At 33.4% G+C, this 17,564-nt stretch overlaps 1 protein-coding gene across 3 annotated transcripts; it reads right to left on the bottom strand.

Annotated features, from left to right (window-relative positions):
• Nucleotides 1-121: 121 nt before the first annotated feature.
• LOC125190535 lies at nucleotides 122-4,605 on the bottom strand. 3 transcript variants are annotated; one of them, XM_048087861.1, is made up of 11 exons: nucleotides 4,364-4,605; nucleotides 3,351-3,548; nucleotides 3,168-3,252; nucleotides 2,986-3,061; nucleotides 2,358-2,492; nucleotides 2,098-2,197; nucleotides 1,819-1,928; nucleotides 1,519-1,608; nucleotides 1,340-1,420; nucleotides 445-1,194; nucleotides 122-323 (listed from the first exon to the last, which is right to left on the bottom strand). In XM_048087861.1, the coding sequence occupies exons 1-11, from the start codon at nucleotides 4,590-4,592 to the stop codon at nucleotides 231-233; spliced, it is 1,947 nt and encodes a 648-aa protein (XP_047943818.1). In that variant the 5' UTR covers nucleotides 4,593-4,605; the 3' UTR covers nucleotides 122-230. The 3 variants fall into 3 exon arrangements, with proteins under 3 accessions (XP_047943818.1, XP_047943816.1, XP_047943815.1); XM_048087859.1 differs by having other exon boundaries at nucleotides 1,340-1,408; nucleotides 2,316-2,492; XM_048087858.1 differs by having other exon boundaries at nucleotides 2,316-2,492.
• Between the last annotated feature and the right edge of the window lie 12,959 nt (nucleotides 4,606-17,564).

The raw sequence follows: 17,564 nt of genomic DNA on the forward strand, positions 1-17,564 counted from the left end.
GAATTATTCTCATAATCACTCACTTCTTGCCTTTATATTCTTCATTTTGTAAATTTTGCACAATTAGATCCTTCCAATAATATCGATTTACATACTGGAAAACCAACAGAAGAGGTAAAAATCGAATAATGGTGAAGGCACATAATATGTACTACTTGGAACTGTATCTGAAGCAAAAACTTTAACCTACAAAAACTTCTACTCAATGAGAGAGTATTGTATCCTCGATACTACCAAAACGAGCTATGCCCTCCACCTAGCGGCAATCTAGGACTAAAAACAGCAAAGGCCTTCAAATGAGGGCATTGCGAGAAGCCGATGCTCTGCAAGAACGACATATTACATGCTTGTTAGCACGGTATGATGGAATGAGATAGGAATCGAACAACAAAAATACGAGCATTTCTTTGAATGTGGTAAAGCAAGGAAAAGGGAGTTGCCTACCGGAATGCTTACTAGAACTCCCTCAGAATTCACAAGAACAGGCAATGCTCGTCGCGCTGCGACTGGAATCGACTTCAAAGTAGTCAGTGCTTTACCAGCTGATAAGTTAGCATAATACATTCTCACCATGCCATTTTCTGATGAGGCATCTCCCATATTCGTCGTTCTGGAAAGATCATGAAGATACATCCAATCTGCATCGACCATGCAGCGCACTTCAGCCACCATCTCATCACCGAATATGCAAGAACTGCAAAAGCAACGACCTTCTGCGCCTAGCTTCTCGACAGAGACATCCGGCACATTCCAGTCAAGTAGAAATCTGTTCATGAAATACCCTACTTGCCCAGGACGAATTAATCTGCTTGGAGATGATATGCTATGTCCTGACGTAGGGTCAAAGGTAGCTTCAGTCACTGCCTTGAAATTTTCACTTTCTTGCTTCTGCAGAGAAACAATACTCTCGTAGGAGGAGTTGCTAAGAATGCCATGTATTTTAGCTTCAGTCAGGACAGCCTCGGAGGATGTTGCATCCAAGAATGGAATACTAGAAAGGTCTGGCATTGATTTTTCTGCAGTTTCTTCGATTTTCAGTGCAATCTGCTCTAACTCGCTTGACTCAAAGCAGTTCTGGCTACATTGCTTCAAAATCGTATGTGGAGACGATTCAGAAGAGCAGCATACAAGAACGCATGTTCCTTTGGATCCTGGAGCTGGACAGAGGTAACAACCAGCTACAGTCAGAGCAGCCTGTGGGAATGCAGTAATAATCTATTAGTGCTTACACTTTCCCGCACAAACATCTGAACCTTGCTAGAGCAAATAGAGGAGAAACCTCGACAAATGAGATAATACAGTGATATGCTTGCAAATGAAAGGCAGATTTACATTATACCTTGCATGGGGTAGTATGAAGGTAGTTCAGCAGCAACTTCAATCCATTCCCTCGAACTGGCCTATGCCTCTGTGATATGAACTAATGAGCACAAAAGAGAAGGCATAAGGAGTTAAGCCAACATTAGAGCATCACACCTCATCAAATTATGAAACGAGGAAATGTTACTTAGCAAATACCTGCACCACTAGAGTAACAAATTTCGCAATGCATATTTCCTTGGCTTCTATCAAATGGAGAACTCCTAGATCAATCACCGCATATCCATGCTGCATCGGTGTTGAAAGAGGGGTGGGAGAACCAAGTCGTCAGGAAAAGCAAGGTTTCCTCGTATTACATATACTATATGTTTTCATCAAGTTCTTGGTAATTTTAACTTTAGCATAATATACCAAATTATGTACAAACATTTTTAATTAAATTAGCTTCATGATATCTTTATAAAGACAGAAAGCATCCTAAATAAGGAAGAAGCATACAGGTGCGATTGTTACAGCCTTGTTCAGCAAGAGGCGACAGACTCTCTCAACATGCAATCGTGTTATTCGACATGCTGATATAGTAGCTTGCAACTCTGCCTTGAATACAGCTGCACAAGATAGAGCACCATAAGAAGCTCGCTGGAATTCAAAACACTGAAAATTGGTGTTTGCTAACACAGCACTTGATTGAACCAACAGAATCGGACTTGTTCCACAACAACACTTGTGCCATCATTATTTATTTTGATGAAAGATTAGCACATGTAAAAGACTTACACGACATGTTACTCAATGACTCCCGGATCCTGTTACGTGCATATAAGTGACTCCTATTCGTTGGATCTTCAACCCATTGTTGATTTCCACCTCTACATATCTGCAGCACAAAAACAAATCATTCTATGACTATTTCAGAAAGTAAACAAGACAACAACTAAAATAACTAGACAAGTTTGACTATTTCGATAACACCAACAAAGAAGATGAAGACTTACATTATACATATTTTCTTTTGAAAATTCTAGAAGTGGTCTCACCAATAACATGCTATGAGCTTTTGATTCTTTTCCATTAAAGTCAGGAAACTCCCAAAACCTTTGCAAAGTAAAAGCCATGCCTGCAAGCCCAAGTACACCACTGTTTCTAGATAGTCGGAGAATGAAAAGCTCTGCCTGCATCATGCATGTACCTCAGTTCGCAATAACATTTTGTGCTATAATAAATTAGCTCAAGTTGTTGTGCCTGATCACATAGCTAGGAAATCAATGCCTTAAAACAAGGGTATTAATTGGCACATTGTATTGAACGAATAGTTATTGGACTAATTTTAGAGCTTAATTTCTTATTTTCATTACTGTTATCTTGTACTCCTATAAAAACTTTGATAGTTAAAATATGCAAACTTAGTCCAACAAAAATTGATTAGATTTCTCATCAGAAATAAAAAATTCCTGATAAAGAACAACCGAGATTGTCACAAAAATGCAATCTCGACCATAAAGATCTGTCAGTCATTTTTTATATAACAATGTTCACAATTTACTATTAATGGCACATATGAGTCAATAATTAAGACTATATATATGCCTGATAGTTGAGAGTTGAAAGGTCCTGTTAAAGAAACAATTGATAAAGTAAACTAAGAACAATAGCGATGCTGAAAACCTGGTCATCTGCATGATGTGCAATCAATAGTACTCCAATCCGCTGCTCCATACATATCTTCTGTAAAATTTCATACCTGAGTAGTTAAGACCATATATTAGAGTAAACTCTGTCATTAGGGGGTTGCTGCTACATGTCCAGGAAAGGAATAAAACAAGGAAATTTAGCTAATAAGAAGACACCTTTTATCTCGAGCAGCTTCTTGCAAGTGACCGAGCTTGGGTTTCCCGTCCAACCATTTACAGGAAGCAACTTCACATTTGATTCCTAAAGACAGCCTACATTATATATCCATCATCCAGTGACATCAACTAGAGCTTCATTCTCTAATCCCATAATATCCACATACGAAGTGAGAGAATTACCCATATCTAAAACTCGACCGCGAACAAGATCTGCTTCCTCCGCACTTTCTGTTCGCAACCCATGATCAACAACAATTGCTAAGAGGCCATCAATGGTCTTGCTTTTTCCTTTGTTGGCAGCATTAGAGTTGCCAGATTTCCAATCAACGGTTAATACACATAGAGCAATGCTATCAGGACCGCCAGACACAGCAATTGCTGGATGAAACAATCAAAATACTTTATGAGCAACAGCCCCATGTTACAGCAAAAACAAAACCACATAAATTTCAGTGTACCATAATGAATAAGGTGAACAGTATTCCTCAATCAAAACTTTATATAAAGAGAGCACATACATAGCACCAACTATTTAACCCTTTCGCTTTGTAAGATGATAACTTTGGTGTTTGAAGTTCAAACAACTAAGGGCACCAGGGTTACTGATGTATGACCTCCAAAATAAATGGAAAAAACACTCGTTTCTATTAATTTCATACTCCCTCCGTTCCAGGGAAGATGACCTCTTCCTGATGTATGATTTGGCAAAAACAATCCTTTCTATATAATGTGTCTATAATGACTTGTGGAGAAGTTATATTTACTATCAGTTCAGTCATTCTGTTTTCATTGGATAGTATAGTTCATGGAAGCACTGCAATAAGTCTGAAACTAATCCTTTTGCCATCTAATTAAACTTTGATATCAATGAGCAATAAGAAAAGTATATTACCGATATCAGAGGAACCTAGCCTTATGAATAAAAAATAACGACTGATGATATGTTCATGTCGCCGAAGTTAGTAGAAGATCTGAAAATATATAATTGATCAATAACACTGCTTTTGTGCACAAAATAGTGCTCTAATATTTCATGAGACCAGCTCAAGCTCAACTATGATTATTATGAAAAAAAAGTGAGAGAAAACTCGGACAAGTGTAAGCTCGTCGGAAGTTCATGTTAAGCTCAACTATACGCATTGATTGAAGAGGTAGATAAAAATAAGCAAATTGCAAGGGGCATAGCTACTTACCGATGCGGTGATTTGGATTGAGGCCGGCCATCGCCATTTTTTGGGCGAATTGAAGTCTGTAGTTGGAAATGTCCGTTTCCGGAGGCCGGCTGTGGCTGCAAAAGAAAAGAGCATGGCGACAGCGTCGGAGGGAGGTTTCCCGGAGCCACGAAATGCAGGTAGGCACGGGCGGCGCTGCCGGGAATTTGTAGTGAAAGTGGAACGGCGCTAGCAGGCCTCTCGCCGCCATGGATATCGCTCTGCTGATACTAGTATTATAACAAAATGAATACATCTATATAATCTCATTAACTACAAAAATTAATACATTTATTTATAACTTTCGTCTCAATTCTAACTCATATAAACTATTACAAATATAATTATTGTGTATTTTGGATCATTTTATCACAAATTATTTTGGTTTTATTATTGTTATTTGTGGTTATGATTTATTAGATGGCTCATTTGATATTCACACTAACATGTTAATTTGGCTTTCTCAAATTTGCTGCCATGGGTTCATCCATGAGAAATGAAAAAAATGTTGGAATTAATAAAATTTAATTAGAAATTCATAAGCATCAGTTAAAACTTTGAAATTAATATACCCGTATTGTAATTTATGAATATTATTTAATAGGTTGGGCTTTAGCTTGGCCCACTCTAACAATGGCCCGAAATATTGGATATTACAACTCTATAATTAGAGTATTTACGATATACCCACGCGGCCACGCAATATCTAAGCAAGTGTATATTAATGATACTTTCTAGATCATAGAATTAGAGATTATGATTAGAGTATAATGCATTTTATGGCATAGATTAAGCATTTATAACGTTAATTAGTGAAGTTCAATCTTTGTATTTAGTTACATCAAAATATTATCTGCAAAACCAACTGGTCGCAGTGCGGAGCTGTAGTGACCTTAAAGTCCCAGGCCTCGCCACTCATTGGGAGACTTTCAGCCTTAATCGGCAAACTTGGTCGAGCAGGATTAGTCAGGTCACACCAAAGACGTGTTTGGTACACCTGCAGTCGAACCAATTAATTTATAGGAACCAATTAATGATACAGATTACATATTAAATATAAACAATATAAAAATGAAAATGTACTTATGGTTCATGTCGTCGATGAATCTAAAGTACAACTCTCTCCGTCTCACAAGAATATGCACTTTCAGTTGAGCACGGATTTTAATGCATAATTGATAATGAAGAGAAAGATAGATATAAAAAGTAATTAAAATGTTGTTAGTAGAGAATGGATCTCACATCAATAGAGATAAAAGAGTTTCTAAAATTGGAAAATGCATATTCTTGTATGACGGACTAAAAGAGAGAGAGCGTATATTCTTTTGAGATATGGGAAGTATAATTGATCACATCCCAAGTGCAAATATATGGATTTTTTTATAGAGATTTGTTGCATTCAATCTTTTGTTAAGCTAAGATTAAATAATCATGTATACTTTACTAGTTCTTGTGTTATTAGTTCAGCGGACACATTTTTTTTAATGAAAATAGCCTTTGGATGGTCTTCATCTTATTAGAGAAGGTCAAAGATCCCAAACTTTAATCCTACTCATAACACCATTATTTCCCTCTTTCTTACTACTCTACTATTGGATTTATTGAAATATTCACAAGAAATAAGAGCGTCCACTATAGGAGAGTCGCGGCTCGTGGCTCTCCCGTGGCCCGGTTGCGGCTCCCTATAGTGCGAAACGTGGGCTTTGGTGTGTGGGGGGGGTTGCCCACGAGACCGCCACTCGCGGGCCCAGCCACAGCTCTTGGGCGTTGGCCGCGGCTTCCCTATTGCAGCGGCCACGAGCCGCGGCTCTCCGTATTTTCAATTATTTTTTTTCTTCTTAATTCTATAAATATACCCATTTTTTTACCCCATTCCTACACAAATTCTATTTTCCCTCATTTTCTTAGTTAAAATATACACAAAATGAAAAAAAAAATTTATTTGATGGTTTGGGCATGTCCACCATAGTGTAAAATATGGGCGTTGGTGGCCCGACCACGATTTTGTGGCTTGCCCAGCCAACAACAGGGGACACTCTAAGTGTTCGAACATTTTATATTTCTTTAATCTACAAGATTCACCAATTATTTCAATCTCTCTTAAAATGGCGTGTCATAGGATTCATTAGATTGAATTGAAATTTTAAAATGGTGTATTATATTCACGACGGGATTCACTCTAATGAAAGTTTGATTGCATAAAGTAGTGACGTATAGTGACATATATCGATGTATCGTAGATCGAATTCTTTATACATAGCTCCACAGAAAAGTTTTTATTGGCCTTTTAAGAGATGGAAAGACAAACTACTTAGCAAATTGCATATTTTATTTGTGAATAAATCGAAGAGTCGGAAACTTGAAATTGAACTTTGCATTAATTCGTGGACCAAAAGAATTGAATTCGGAATGGAACAAATTAAATATAATGAAAAAGAAGGTCTAACAGAGAAATTAATTCCAATCAATTCTTTATTATATTAGTAGTTTGAAATTTAGTTGAAAAGAAATGGCTTACATATGTTGACTATGAATGGATCTAAATAAATTAAAGGGAATATAGGTGACGCATGATTTTAATAAACAAATACCGTGAGCCGGTGTGCGTAGAGATGTCCAAGGTTTTCGCTTCGGACGGTTAACCGCGGAAACCGTAACCGGCAGTTCTGGTTCCGAACCGAAACCGTGAGATTTAAATCGAACCGAAACTGTCACTTTTAGAACCGTGGTTCGGTTAAGGTTCCAAAATTCCGGAACCAAATAAGGGTTTTATTATAGTAGAGGTATTAAGGGACGAGTACATATTATGGCCAATTGTATTGTGGCCAAATAATTTTTCTAAATATATTTAAGCATGCATATTTAGTTAATTAATTATTATGTAATTGATAATTAAATCAAATTAGGGTAGTTTTCGATTAGCTGTAATCGAAATTATCGAATTTGGTTCGATATCCAATTCCTATTTAAGAAAAACTTTAGTCTATCAATTACAGCCGGAGAACTAAAAAATAGTACACCATGTTTGCTATTTGTACAAAAAACCTATGTAGCTCATTGATTGAAGTGTTTTGTGTGAGAATTATAAGCAATTATATGGTTTTCTACTTGCCTCATAGCTTTGTGCTATTAACAAATCGATAGGTTAGATTAAGGAGGATAGTATACCACGTTAATTAGCACTTAGTATATAATAAAATGTTCTAACATGCTATATTTGTAGTAGTTATTATAGATTGATTACTCTTCTCGTAACTATTTACGCAATACTCTAACTTACACGGCAAGAAACATCAATATGGATGAGACTATTATTGGAATTTGGAAACATGTTGTGGAGATATTCCAGCGTAAGTACTACGATAAGTCAATTTTTGAAACTCAAAATGAAATTTGATTCCTTATTATGCTAGAGTCAAAGTCAAAGTCGTAGTCAATAATGCGTCGTTAACATTCAATTGGACTTAGTATTTGGGCAACTGTTAAACTCTACTGTAGTTTATAATATAGTGACTCACAAACTCACAATCTCTCTAGTCTCTATCTATATTTCAAAAATAAAAATGTAAATACCCCATGCTACATCAAAAATTATAGTAGTATTATTTTTCATACGAAGTTCTATGCCCACTATATTTATTTTCAATCGATTTTTGCCATCTTTAATTGTCGTAATTTAATTTTACTCATTCCAATGGAAAGATCACATTAAATTTGCTTATAAATTGAGTGGAAGGGACTCATTATTGTTAATTAAAGATTAGGAGATCGATCTTTCTAGTGAATTTTATCCAAACTTATCACATTAACCAATTCGATGAAATTGTAGAATTCAGAGAGTGGGTCCAGTAAATTTGCAATTAAGGTGATGCTATATAAAGCCTCTTCAAAAACTAATCTGCTGTAGTATATTTGCTTGTTGAACAAATTACACTTTTCAGCGAAATTAAGTGATTTTTTATTAGATCTTTTGTTGTAATAGATTCTTGCAGTGACGGATCTAGGGGGCAGGAGGGGGCAGTCGCCTCCGTGCGACTAATTTCCTCTTATTCGGACGTAAAATTATCATGTCCGCCCCCTCCGTTTGCCCCGATGTCGTCCCGAAAATCGAAAAATATTCTCATTTTCGCCCTAAATCAACCTACTAATATATATTTCGCCTCCTCCGTTTATGAGTCCTGGATCCGCCACTGGATTCTTTTATATGTTATTTTGTTTCTTTATTAAGTCCTCGTTTTAACGGATGTCATAAGTTTTGGACTTTGTTCGGATCAAATTATATAGGTGATATATATGTCTAGCAACGTTAATAGATGAAAGTGACTCCACACAATGTGCAAATTTTGTAAATGAAATTTGCTTGTAAAGAAGAAAATATCGTTTGTAAAAAGGTTAATTTCGTAAAATGGCTCTCAAAGTAATTCCTAAAATTGAGTCCATTGTATCATCCAACTTTTGTGTGCACGCCTATAATTTAATTTACATCAATTTCTACTTTCTCTCTAATAGTACTACTAGTATATTTTTTATAAGGAATCAACAATTTGCTTCCTATCTTGACTGGGAACCTTTTATATTTTTATTTAACGGAGTCTTTTGCATGTGAGTGGTGTGGTTAGTGGTGAGTCTAGTGACACATAATGGTCGTTGTTGTTGGTACCTGATGAGACTTGAATCAGCGATTCCTCAATTTGTGTTTTCCCTATACTTTTTTTCTTTAGTGTTATGTCATCTTTTATATTTGAGTAAAGAAGCAAAGTGTGATTAAAATGGTTGACTGCTAAAAATTAACGGAAATGTTGACGGAGGACCAAAATGATCAAATTTCCATATGTTCAGGACCAAAAAATCCAAAAGATAAAGTTTAGGACCAAAATGATAAAATGAACATATATTCAGGACCAATTTTGGTCTTTACTCTTTATATTTATAAACAAATTAATATAAATTTAAAGACCGCCGCACGATGATCTTGAACCTAAGACTTTTGGCATGCATTACCCATTTACCATTAGACCAACTCTCTCACACACACACATGCTATATCATCTTTGTTTGCATGTGTTTTTATTTTTTGGCCTTGGGTTTCGGTAGGAGATTTGGTTGCAATGTAGGTGTTGTTACTTACATATCGACTGGTTAAGGTCTAAGGTGTCGTTTTTTCCGTGTAATTAGAGCCAATTTGGGCTAAATTAGGAAGGTTAATTAGTACTAGTGGTTAGGAATTTTTTTCATGAGTGAGTAATTGAATTTGATGAGGCCAAGCAGTTAGGTCAAGTCAGAAAAACCAAAAAATAATTAGGTAAAGTTAATGGAGCCCATTTCTAAAAGTGTTTACACACATTGCATGTGCTAGGAATGGATTTGTGTGCAAATCATTTTAGTTTATATTCAGAGTATTGAGCTAAGCTTTCATTTGCACCCTTATCTACTTGTCATCCTATCCAGATTATGCATTTCATTTGCCCATACCTTTTCTCACCTCTTAAATGCACCATCTCTATCTCACACAAAACCAAGTATCTCTGCCCATGTTCCTATCTCTCTCTTATACAACTATGAGATTAGTATTAATTTATATCATTAAAATGAATGACATCTATAAAAATTAAAACCCACTTGTCAGTGTCACACACTCAACTGCTTAATAATCTTTTACTAGTGGGTGGCAATGTCATAACTAAATGTGCAGTAGTCTTCAAATGATTGGCCGAATTCTTTAAGTTTGTTGATTCTTTTGCTTTCTTTTTTTCTCTTTCTCTTTTTTCTCTTTTCGGTAAAATTCAATAAAAAATGTTACCTGCATATATTATTTTTAAAAGTTCTCTTTAGGGTTTCAATTTGCAATTAGATCCCACTTTACTAGGCTACTGTGTTTTAGCCGGCACTTTTAGTTTAATTTATTTAAATTTTCTCTCACATTAGTCTTTCTCAATACCATTGATGACCATCATGACCTAATGAACGAACGTTTGCCTGCCTTTTGCCAAATAATTTATACTTTTATCACCCTAAAATAAAACTATACAACAAATGTTTGAAATTAATTAAGTTGTATGAACTCAAAGTATGAAAAGAGCAATCCCCCATCAAGGGTTTCTTTTATGTGTCTGTTTCCAAAGCATCACAATCTCTCATACAAAACACTAACAATTTTCCACCAAACATCTCCAATAACTCTACATAAGATTGATCCAAACACTAATGAAAATTTTCCTATCAATTTCAAAACCAAAATTATCTACGGTTTAGTTTGATGCCATGTGCCCCATAGCCATATATTACTCATTTTGTAGTAAGAGATAAGGTCCCAACCACTTTTTGTCTTGCCACACTTAATATTTCATAGCATCTTTAATCTGATGGTAGGACATGAAGAGGAAAGCAATTAGGTTTGCCATGGAAGATTGGCATAGATAAAAGTTGCCTCATGACATGCACGATTCATGATGTAGCTTATTCTTTAGGAAAGACTCAACATTAAGGACATATTTTTTAGATTCGGGTTCTTCAATTTAAGCAGATTATGTGCCTTTTGCAAAGAGGAATAAGAGACTGTTGATTATGTCATTTTCGGTTGCAAGTCTTTCAATAGTTTGTGGTATTTTAGTTGCAGTCGTGGAAAGTTATCCTTTTTTGTTTGCATAATGACCTGGTCTCGTGCTTTCTTAGCTAGATGGGCGTATCTTTATCCAAGTATAATAAAAATTTATTGAGATCCCTCTTCTACGAGACAACATGGTCCATCTGATGACTCAAAAATTTATACTCCTATTTGAAAAAATGGATACAAAATGAGAGGTCGAGAAGAGGTTATTATTGTTGATGCTAGCTAGGTGAATCAAACGGTGGTGTCCATAGTTTCCCTTCCCAAGGGGAAAAATTTATAAGGAATTGAAATCAAACCCACTAAAAAGATGACATTTTCTTGTCTTCGGTTTGTAGTTATTGCTCTTATCCACATCGCGTCTAGCTTGCTTTGTGATTTCGATGCATGTTTTCCATGTGCTTCGTTTAAAAGAGTGTTTGCCCTCTTTATCTATCTGCTAGTATATGTGTTAGCATTAAATAGTTAGTTACTTGGTATGTGTTAGGTTGTGAACTTTTATGTCATCTTGCTAGATTCTTGACCACCCTTCTTCAACTTAAGCTTTTTTTATCTAAATATTACTTCAAACCGATAACATATAAATAGCTGGTTTCAATACGTTTCCTACAATTAAAATATATTAGTGCAATATAAATTGCAAATTGTGTATGTACGATTTATTGGGGTATGTACCTATGCATACACATTTTGCTAGAGTGAGTCAGTGAGTGATGACGAATTTATAAGATAACTTGAGTGAGTTTTTTTATTATCGCATTTGAGACTCGTCAAATATGATCATTGCTTCTTTTGCTATTTTAACTATACAAATTCTCTCATGCACTAGGAACTCTTCATTAAAATAAGAATTACAAAGACTATGAAGTTTGTAACTTTGTAGGTAAAGAATAGTGGGTTTAAAAAATTAGTGAATCATGTGATCTATTTTTTTATATTAGTTTTATAATAGAATGTGAGTGAAATGAGTTAGTGGAATATGGAATCTACTCATTATTTATAGCAAAAATGAAATATGACTTATTATAGAATATACTGAAATGACAAAATATGACTCTTATTGTTGAACGAATTAGCACCCGTAATAATTTTAAGAACGACTCTTGCAAGACGCTCGCGAATCATCCTAATATTTAATATTAGGAAAAAACACTTTCACCAAGGTCATAATGTATGTTTAGCTATTTGCATATGTCATTCCAACAGTTTTTGAATTAGGATTTTTTCTGATTTCTACATCCTATAAAATGAATGGAGCAGAACTCAACATGCTAGCACGCCAATCGAGTGCGAATAAAACAAATTACGAGTATGGAGTATAACTATATTCGTATATCTTACTATTGGTTCGATTAGATATTCTAACTAGAACAATGAATTCAGCCTGAACTAATATTCAATCAATATTAAAACTCTTAAATCTTGTCACACGTCGACTTTGTGACGATCCTAGCTCCTTTATATAAGTATGAAGAATCCTTCCTCTTAAAAGGTCTTTTAAAGGGTGAGTGACTCATTTCTAATATGGTATCAGAGCGAGACCAAGTTGATGATGTATTTTACTAATTACTATCTCTTTTATCGATCTCCTCTTGCCTACCCACGTGATGGAAGTCATATGTGTCATTATGACCCACACTATAGGGGTGTATTAAAACTCTCTAATAATCAAATTTCAATAACTAATCATGAATCATGATATCCATCAACCAATCACACAAATTTTCTCGACCCCAATTATAATATCATGGATAAGTGAAAAATAACTAGCAAACTTGATGTACAAATTTTAAGATTTCAATTCTCATTGTCCCAACTAAATATGTATGCATAAAATGAACATGGGGAATTATATAATTGATAGTATATTTGTTTCATGTGATTACAATTATGCATCACATGTCGCTTGTTACTACAACAGCCAACATTTGCATATTCGTTTTGTTTTTTTGCCTATCAACTGACTCCCAACATATTGTCCAATTTTTGTGGATCTAATTATATTGTTCTAATTAGTTCTAACAATGTCCATAGTAGTACTAAATATTCAAGATCTTTCCTACTAGTATCTATTATAGGAGTATGTGCTACTACTTGATAATATTTAATTATGTATTTTGTACTCATATTTTAAATGTAAAATGCCACTTCGTGAATCAAGGAGCCACACTGCCGAAGTTGAACTACAAGCTAATACCGCATAGGGTGAAATAATTCAATATTTAACTTAATTTTATCCAATTCGTCATATTCACGAGATTTTTACAACATTGCAATTGCAATTTTATACTATGATTATTTTTGTAACACAATATTTTCCAGAAAATGACATTATTTTCCCAATTAAACAGCATAATTTTATTACTATATAATAACCATACGATATTAAACTTTGTGATTCTCTTTGAAGAAAATAGCAAAATCAACGGAAAGCAATCATGGAATACAAATCAAGCTTTACTAGCATATTCTCCACTTTATAAAAATTCTAACCTACGCTCACGTAAAATATACTATTAATCGATATGATATGATTATTTTAATGAGTAGACGACATGATGTTCAGGACATGCAACCACAAAAAATATTTAATAATAAAATACTAATTGAAGTGATAAATTTATTAATAAAAAATAATTGGATGACATCCCAAAATTTGGTCAAGAATCTAGATGCAGGCCCACCATCTTCTCTAGTATCGGAAAGCATATCCCAATGCAACGGATCCAACAAAACAATTAACTACGTTTAATTCCGGAATAATCGCCGCTGAGCATGATTGATTAGATTCTCACTGTCCCAATCATATCATGCCACCTAACAAACCCACCTTTTTTTATAGTACTTGGACTAGAAATTGTGTGCCACCGTTTAATAATTTTAATTAAAATACAGTATCCTTAAATTTATATGCAATAAATAATTTAAATGGGAATCTTTATATAATACGATAACAGATAAAATGTGCATGCATATTTTTTGAAAGCAATGTAGTACCAGAATAGAATCTCACGGATTACCAATTTTTTTTACCAGGAAACTACAAAAATAGTCTATGAGTTTATCTTGCCCATAGTACCTGGACTTTAAAAATATCGCTAGACATCCCTGGACTAAAGGTTTATATCGAAAATAGTCATTTTTTCACTGTTTTCGGTCGAAAAACCCCTTTTAGGGGGTTTTGGGGATTGGATCTATTTGATCATTTTACACTTTTAACATTTTAAATCTGATATTATTTCAGTCATGTACTAAATCTGATATTATTTCAAAATTATCATTATTTCTAAAATATACTACTAATATATTTGAAATGTAATAAAACACTTTATTTTCTTAGTTATGATTATCCGTGATCAATTTTATATTTATAGCCTAGTAGACACAATTTAGTATTTATAACTGAATTTAATTGAAGTTATTCTGGTATACTCCCTCCGTTCCGGCTAATATGACACATTCCTTAGCTGGCACGGGATTTTAGGAGTAATTGGTTAATGTGTTTAATTGGAGAGAGAAAAGGTGGGTGGAAGTATTAAAATAGAGAGAGAAAGAAAGGTGAATATTTTAATAGGGGTGAGAAAAAGTGGTTGAGTGTATTAATTATAAAGAGAAAGTTTCCAAATAAGGAAATGTGTCATCTTGATTGGGACAAACTAAAAAGAAAAACGTGTCATCTTAAGCGGGATGGAAGGAGTATATTGGTCTGCATACAAATGTTTTCCATATCAAATTATAAAGTTAAATTATTTTTATGGGATTAACAAAAAAGAAAATTCACTCTATATTTTCATTGGACAAATGAGAAATACTACCAACTACCCTAACCGATTCCGATTACAATTCCCAACGCTTCTTTTCCATTTAATTTTACTCCATGTTTCATCAACTCTAAAGATTGTCTCATTTTTTTCATTTCCATCCGTCTTATAAAGATTATCCCATTTTATTTTTTACCATTTTTAGTAGTGGACCATATATTCCACCAACTAATATTCACATTTCTATTCACATTTTATTATAAAACTAACTAATACTCATATATAAAAGTATGATCCACATTCCACTAACTTTTTCAACTCACTTTTCATTACATTTCTTAAAATCTGTGCCCAATTAAAATGGGACAATCTTTGTGGGACGGAGGGAATAAATATTTTCTAACTCTTATTTAGGAGTAGTAATTTTACTGATTTACTTTATTTTTATCATTTTGTACCCATTAACTTTTTATATTTATTTTGTATGAACTTCTATATTTAACTAGTATCACGCTTGTGTTGTGTACAGATATATTTTTAAAAATATTAATTTTAAATTTTAAATTAATTAAAAAAATAGAATTAATATTAACAATAAACAATATGAGTAACAATTTTAGTTATATCAAAATTAAAAATCTATACAAATCAACATAAATTGTTTAACATGGATCAACTATAAGTAACATAGATGGACTAAAAATCTAATCATTACTATTGAAAAAAAAATTATAATTATTAAAAATAAAAAGAAAGAAAATGGTGGTAACATTAATATAAATAAGAAACATAGTAATAAATAAAAATTGGATGGAAAGAATAAAAAATATAACTAAAAAGAAAAAAATACCAATAAGTTTATATAATATTAAAAACAAATACGATGTTGTATCAAAATTGATATATAGAAATGATGAAAAAAAAACAAAAAATACAATTGAGAAAATGTTAAGAAAAGAAAATTATACTTAATAAAATGTAAAGGAACGAAAACATAATTAAAAAGAACAAAATTAGCCAATCAAAAAAATTGGGGAAGCCATTAAGCATGGTGTGGAATGGTTTCATGACGTCAAGCTGTCCTCCTATGGTAAGAGCAAAAATGATATGCTTGAATACTATAAGGTAAGTAGGTATGTGTGAATGACATATTTATAGGCTAAAATATACAAATGTACTATTATAGTTGACCATTACATCATAACTGAACAAACCTGATCATTTCTAATTTGAGGCTCAAAACCCATGTCTAACATCCGATCTGCCTCATCCAACACAAAATAAGTCACCCTTCGCAAATTTGTATGGTGAGATTCCAACATATCAATTAGCCTTCCAGCTCCAGTTCCAGGCGTAGCAATGACAACTTCAACACCTATAAGTACATTAAGCCAGTGATAGAGACATTGATTATGGAATTTCATACTATAGTTTGAATGAAAAGGAAGAAGCAGAAGGGAATACCTGATCCATGAACATCACGATACAGTAGTAAAGTCACCTTGCCCCACTAATTTTAGTTTATAGTTTTTTTTTTAAAAAATATGACAAATGATCTCAATAACTTAATTTTGATTCCCACGTTTACACTTCATTGTAAAACCTCCACTCACTCCACTCTTATAAATTTCCCAAAAATACTCCAAAACTGACATGACCGAGTATTCGTACGAGAATCACATTTTCTTTAGTAATAAAATATCTACTCCATAAATGTAGTTGTGGTCCTCTGGAGTGACGGTTATAAATTAAAAGTCACGTTTTTTTTTGTAGTGCAAATTAAATACATCCATTTGTTCATATTAAGAGAGGGATCCTGGTTATGCCAGTAAATATTCAGCGAAAATGGACATGTTTAATTCGGAGTTAAAAAAGTGATGTTATTAATACTATTGATTTTGCATCGAATTTATGTAATTTGGTATGAATGCTGTGGTTCTTTCTTGAATTAAAATGTTGAAATTTTTGTGAAGTTATCTATATCCTTGGTTAGACACGTCATTATATCAATTAGTTGAATATGTATTTGGTTAAATGTAATTATGCCAGGTTTTTAAGCACATAATGAAACTAGTGTTTTAAACTTTTAATGATAAATTGCAAAAAAAAATTAAAATTAATACGTAGATGGTGTGGGCGAAGGATAGACAGCTCAATAAATAAATGTGAATAACATGCATGCTTCTGATTTAAATTATTCCTCTTACTACTAATGAAAAAAGTGGGCTTTCATCAAGTACTTACTATGAATCTGTATAATATACTACTAGTACTTGTATAATATATAGTCTTTAATCTTTGTCAAAAAATGATAGTATTTAACAATTGAATATGTAGTAGGAGTACTATATTTGGTTAATACGATTTAATTTTATAACTTAATTCTAAATGATAATTATATAATAATAATAAGTCATAGTCACCTATCATCTCACTAAAATAATCTCATAGCTTTATTATAGATGGATGTTCAATTAATGATGAATAATTTCAACCGAAAGAAACTTATACCGATAGACAGTATCAAATGTTTAAGATATACCCCCTCCTCCCATAAAAATATGTGCACTTTTCATTTTGGTCACGTCCTATTAAAATATGTGCATTCCATTTTTGGAAAGTAATCTCAATTTATTACCTCTATATGTCAATTTATTTACAACTTATACCACCATTAAACACTACTAGCAATATGAATCTTGCTATCCACCTACTAACACTAATTTAACTACTCCCTCGTCTCAGTTTTATAGTCACATTTTGCCATAAAAGTTTGTCTCATATTTATAGTCACATTTAGAATTTTTCATATTTG

The sequence above is a fragment of the Salvia hispanica genome, chromosome 5 (genome assembly GCF_023119035.1).
Source record: "Salvia hispanica cultivar TCC Black 2014 chromosome 5, UniMelb_Shisp_WGS_1.0, whole genome shotgun sequence".
Classification (NCBI taxonomy): Eukaryota; Viridiplantae; Streptophyta; class Magnoliopsida; order Lamiales; family Lamiaceae; genus Salvia; species Salvia hispanica.

What these genes read in the sequence shown, in the direction of transcription:
- LOC125190535 (XM_048087858.1), bottom strand. Translation starts at nt 4,592, where the DNA reads ATGGCGGCGAGAGGCCTGCTAGCGCCGTTCCACTTTCACTACAAATTC. An exon ending in CGGTCGAGTTTTAGATATGG is followed by an intron (nt 3,253 to 3,350) that starts GTAATTCTCTCA and finishes GGCTGTCTTTAG; the next exon opens with GAATCAAATGTGAAGTTGCT. An exon ending in TTCATACTACCCCATGCAAG is followed by an intron (nt 1,195 to 1,339) that starts GTATAATGTAAA and finishes GCATTCCCACAG; the next exon opens with GCTGCTCTGACTGTAGCTGG.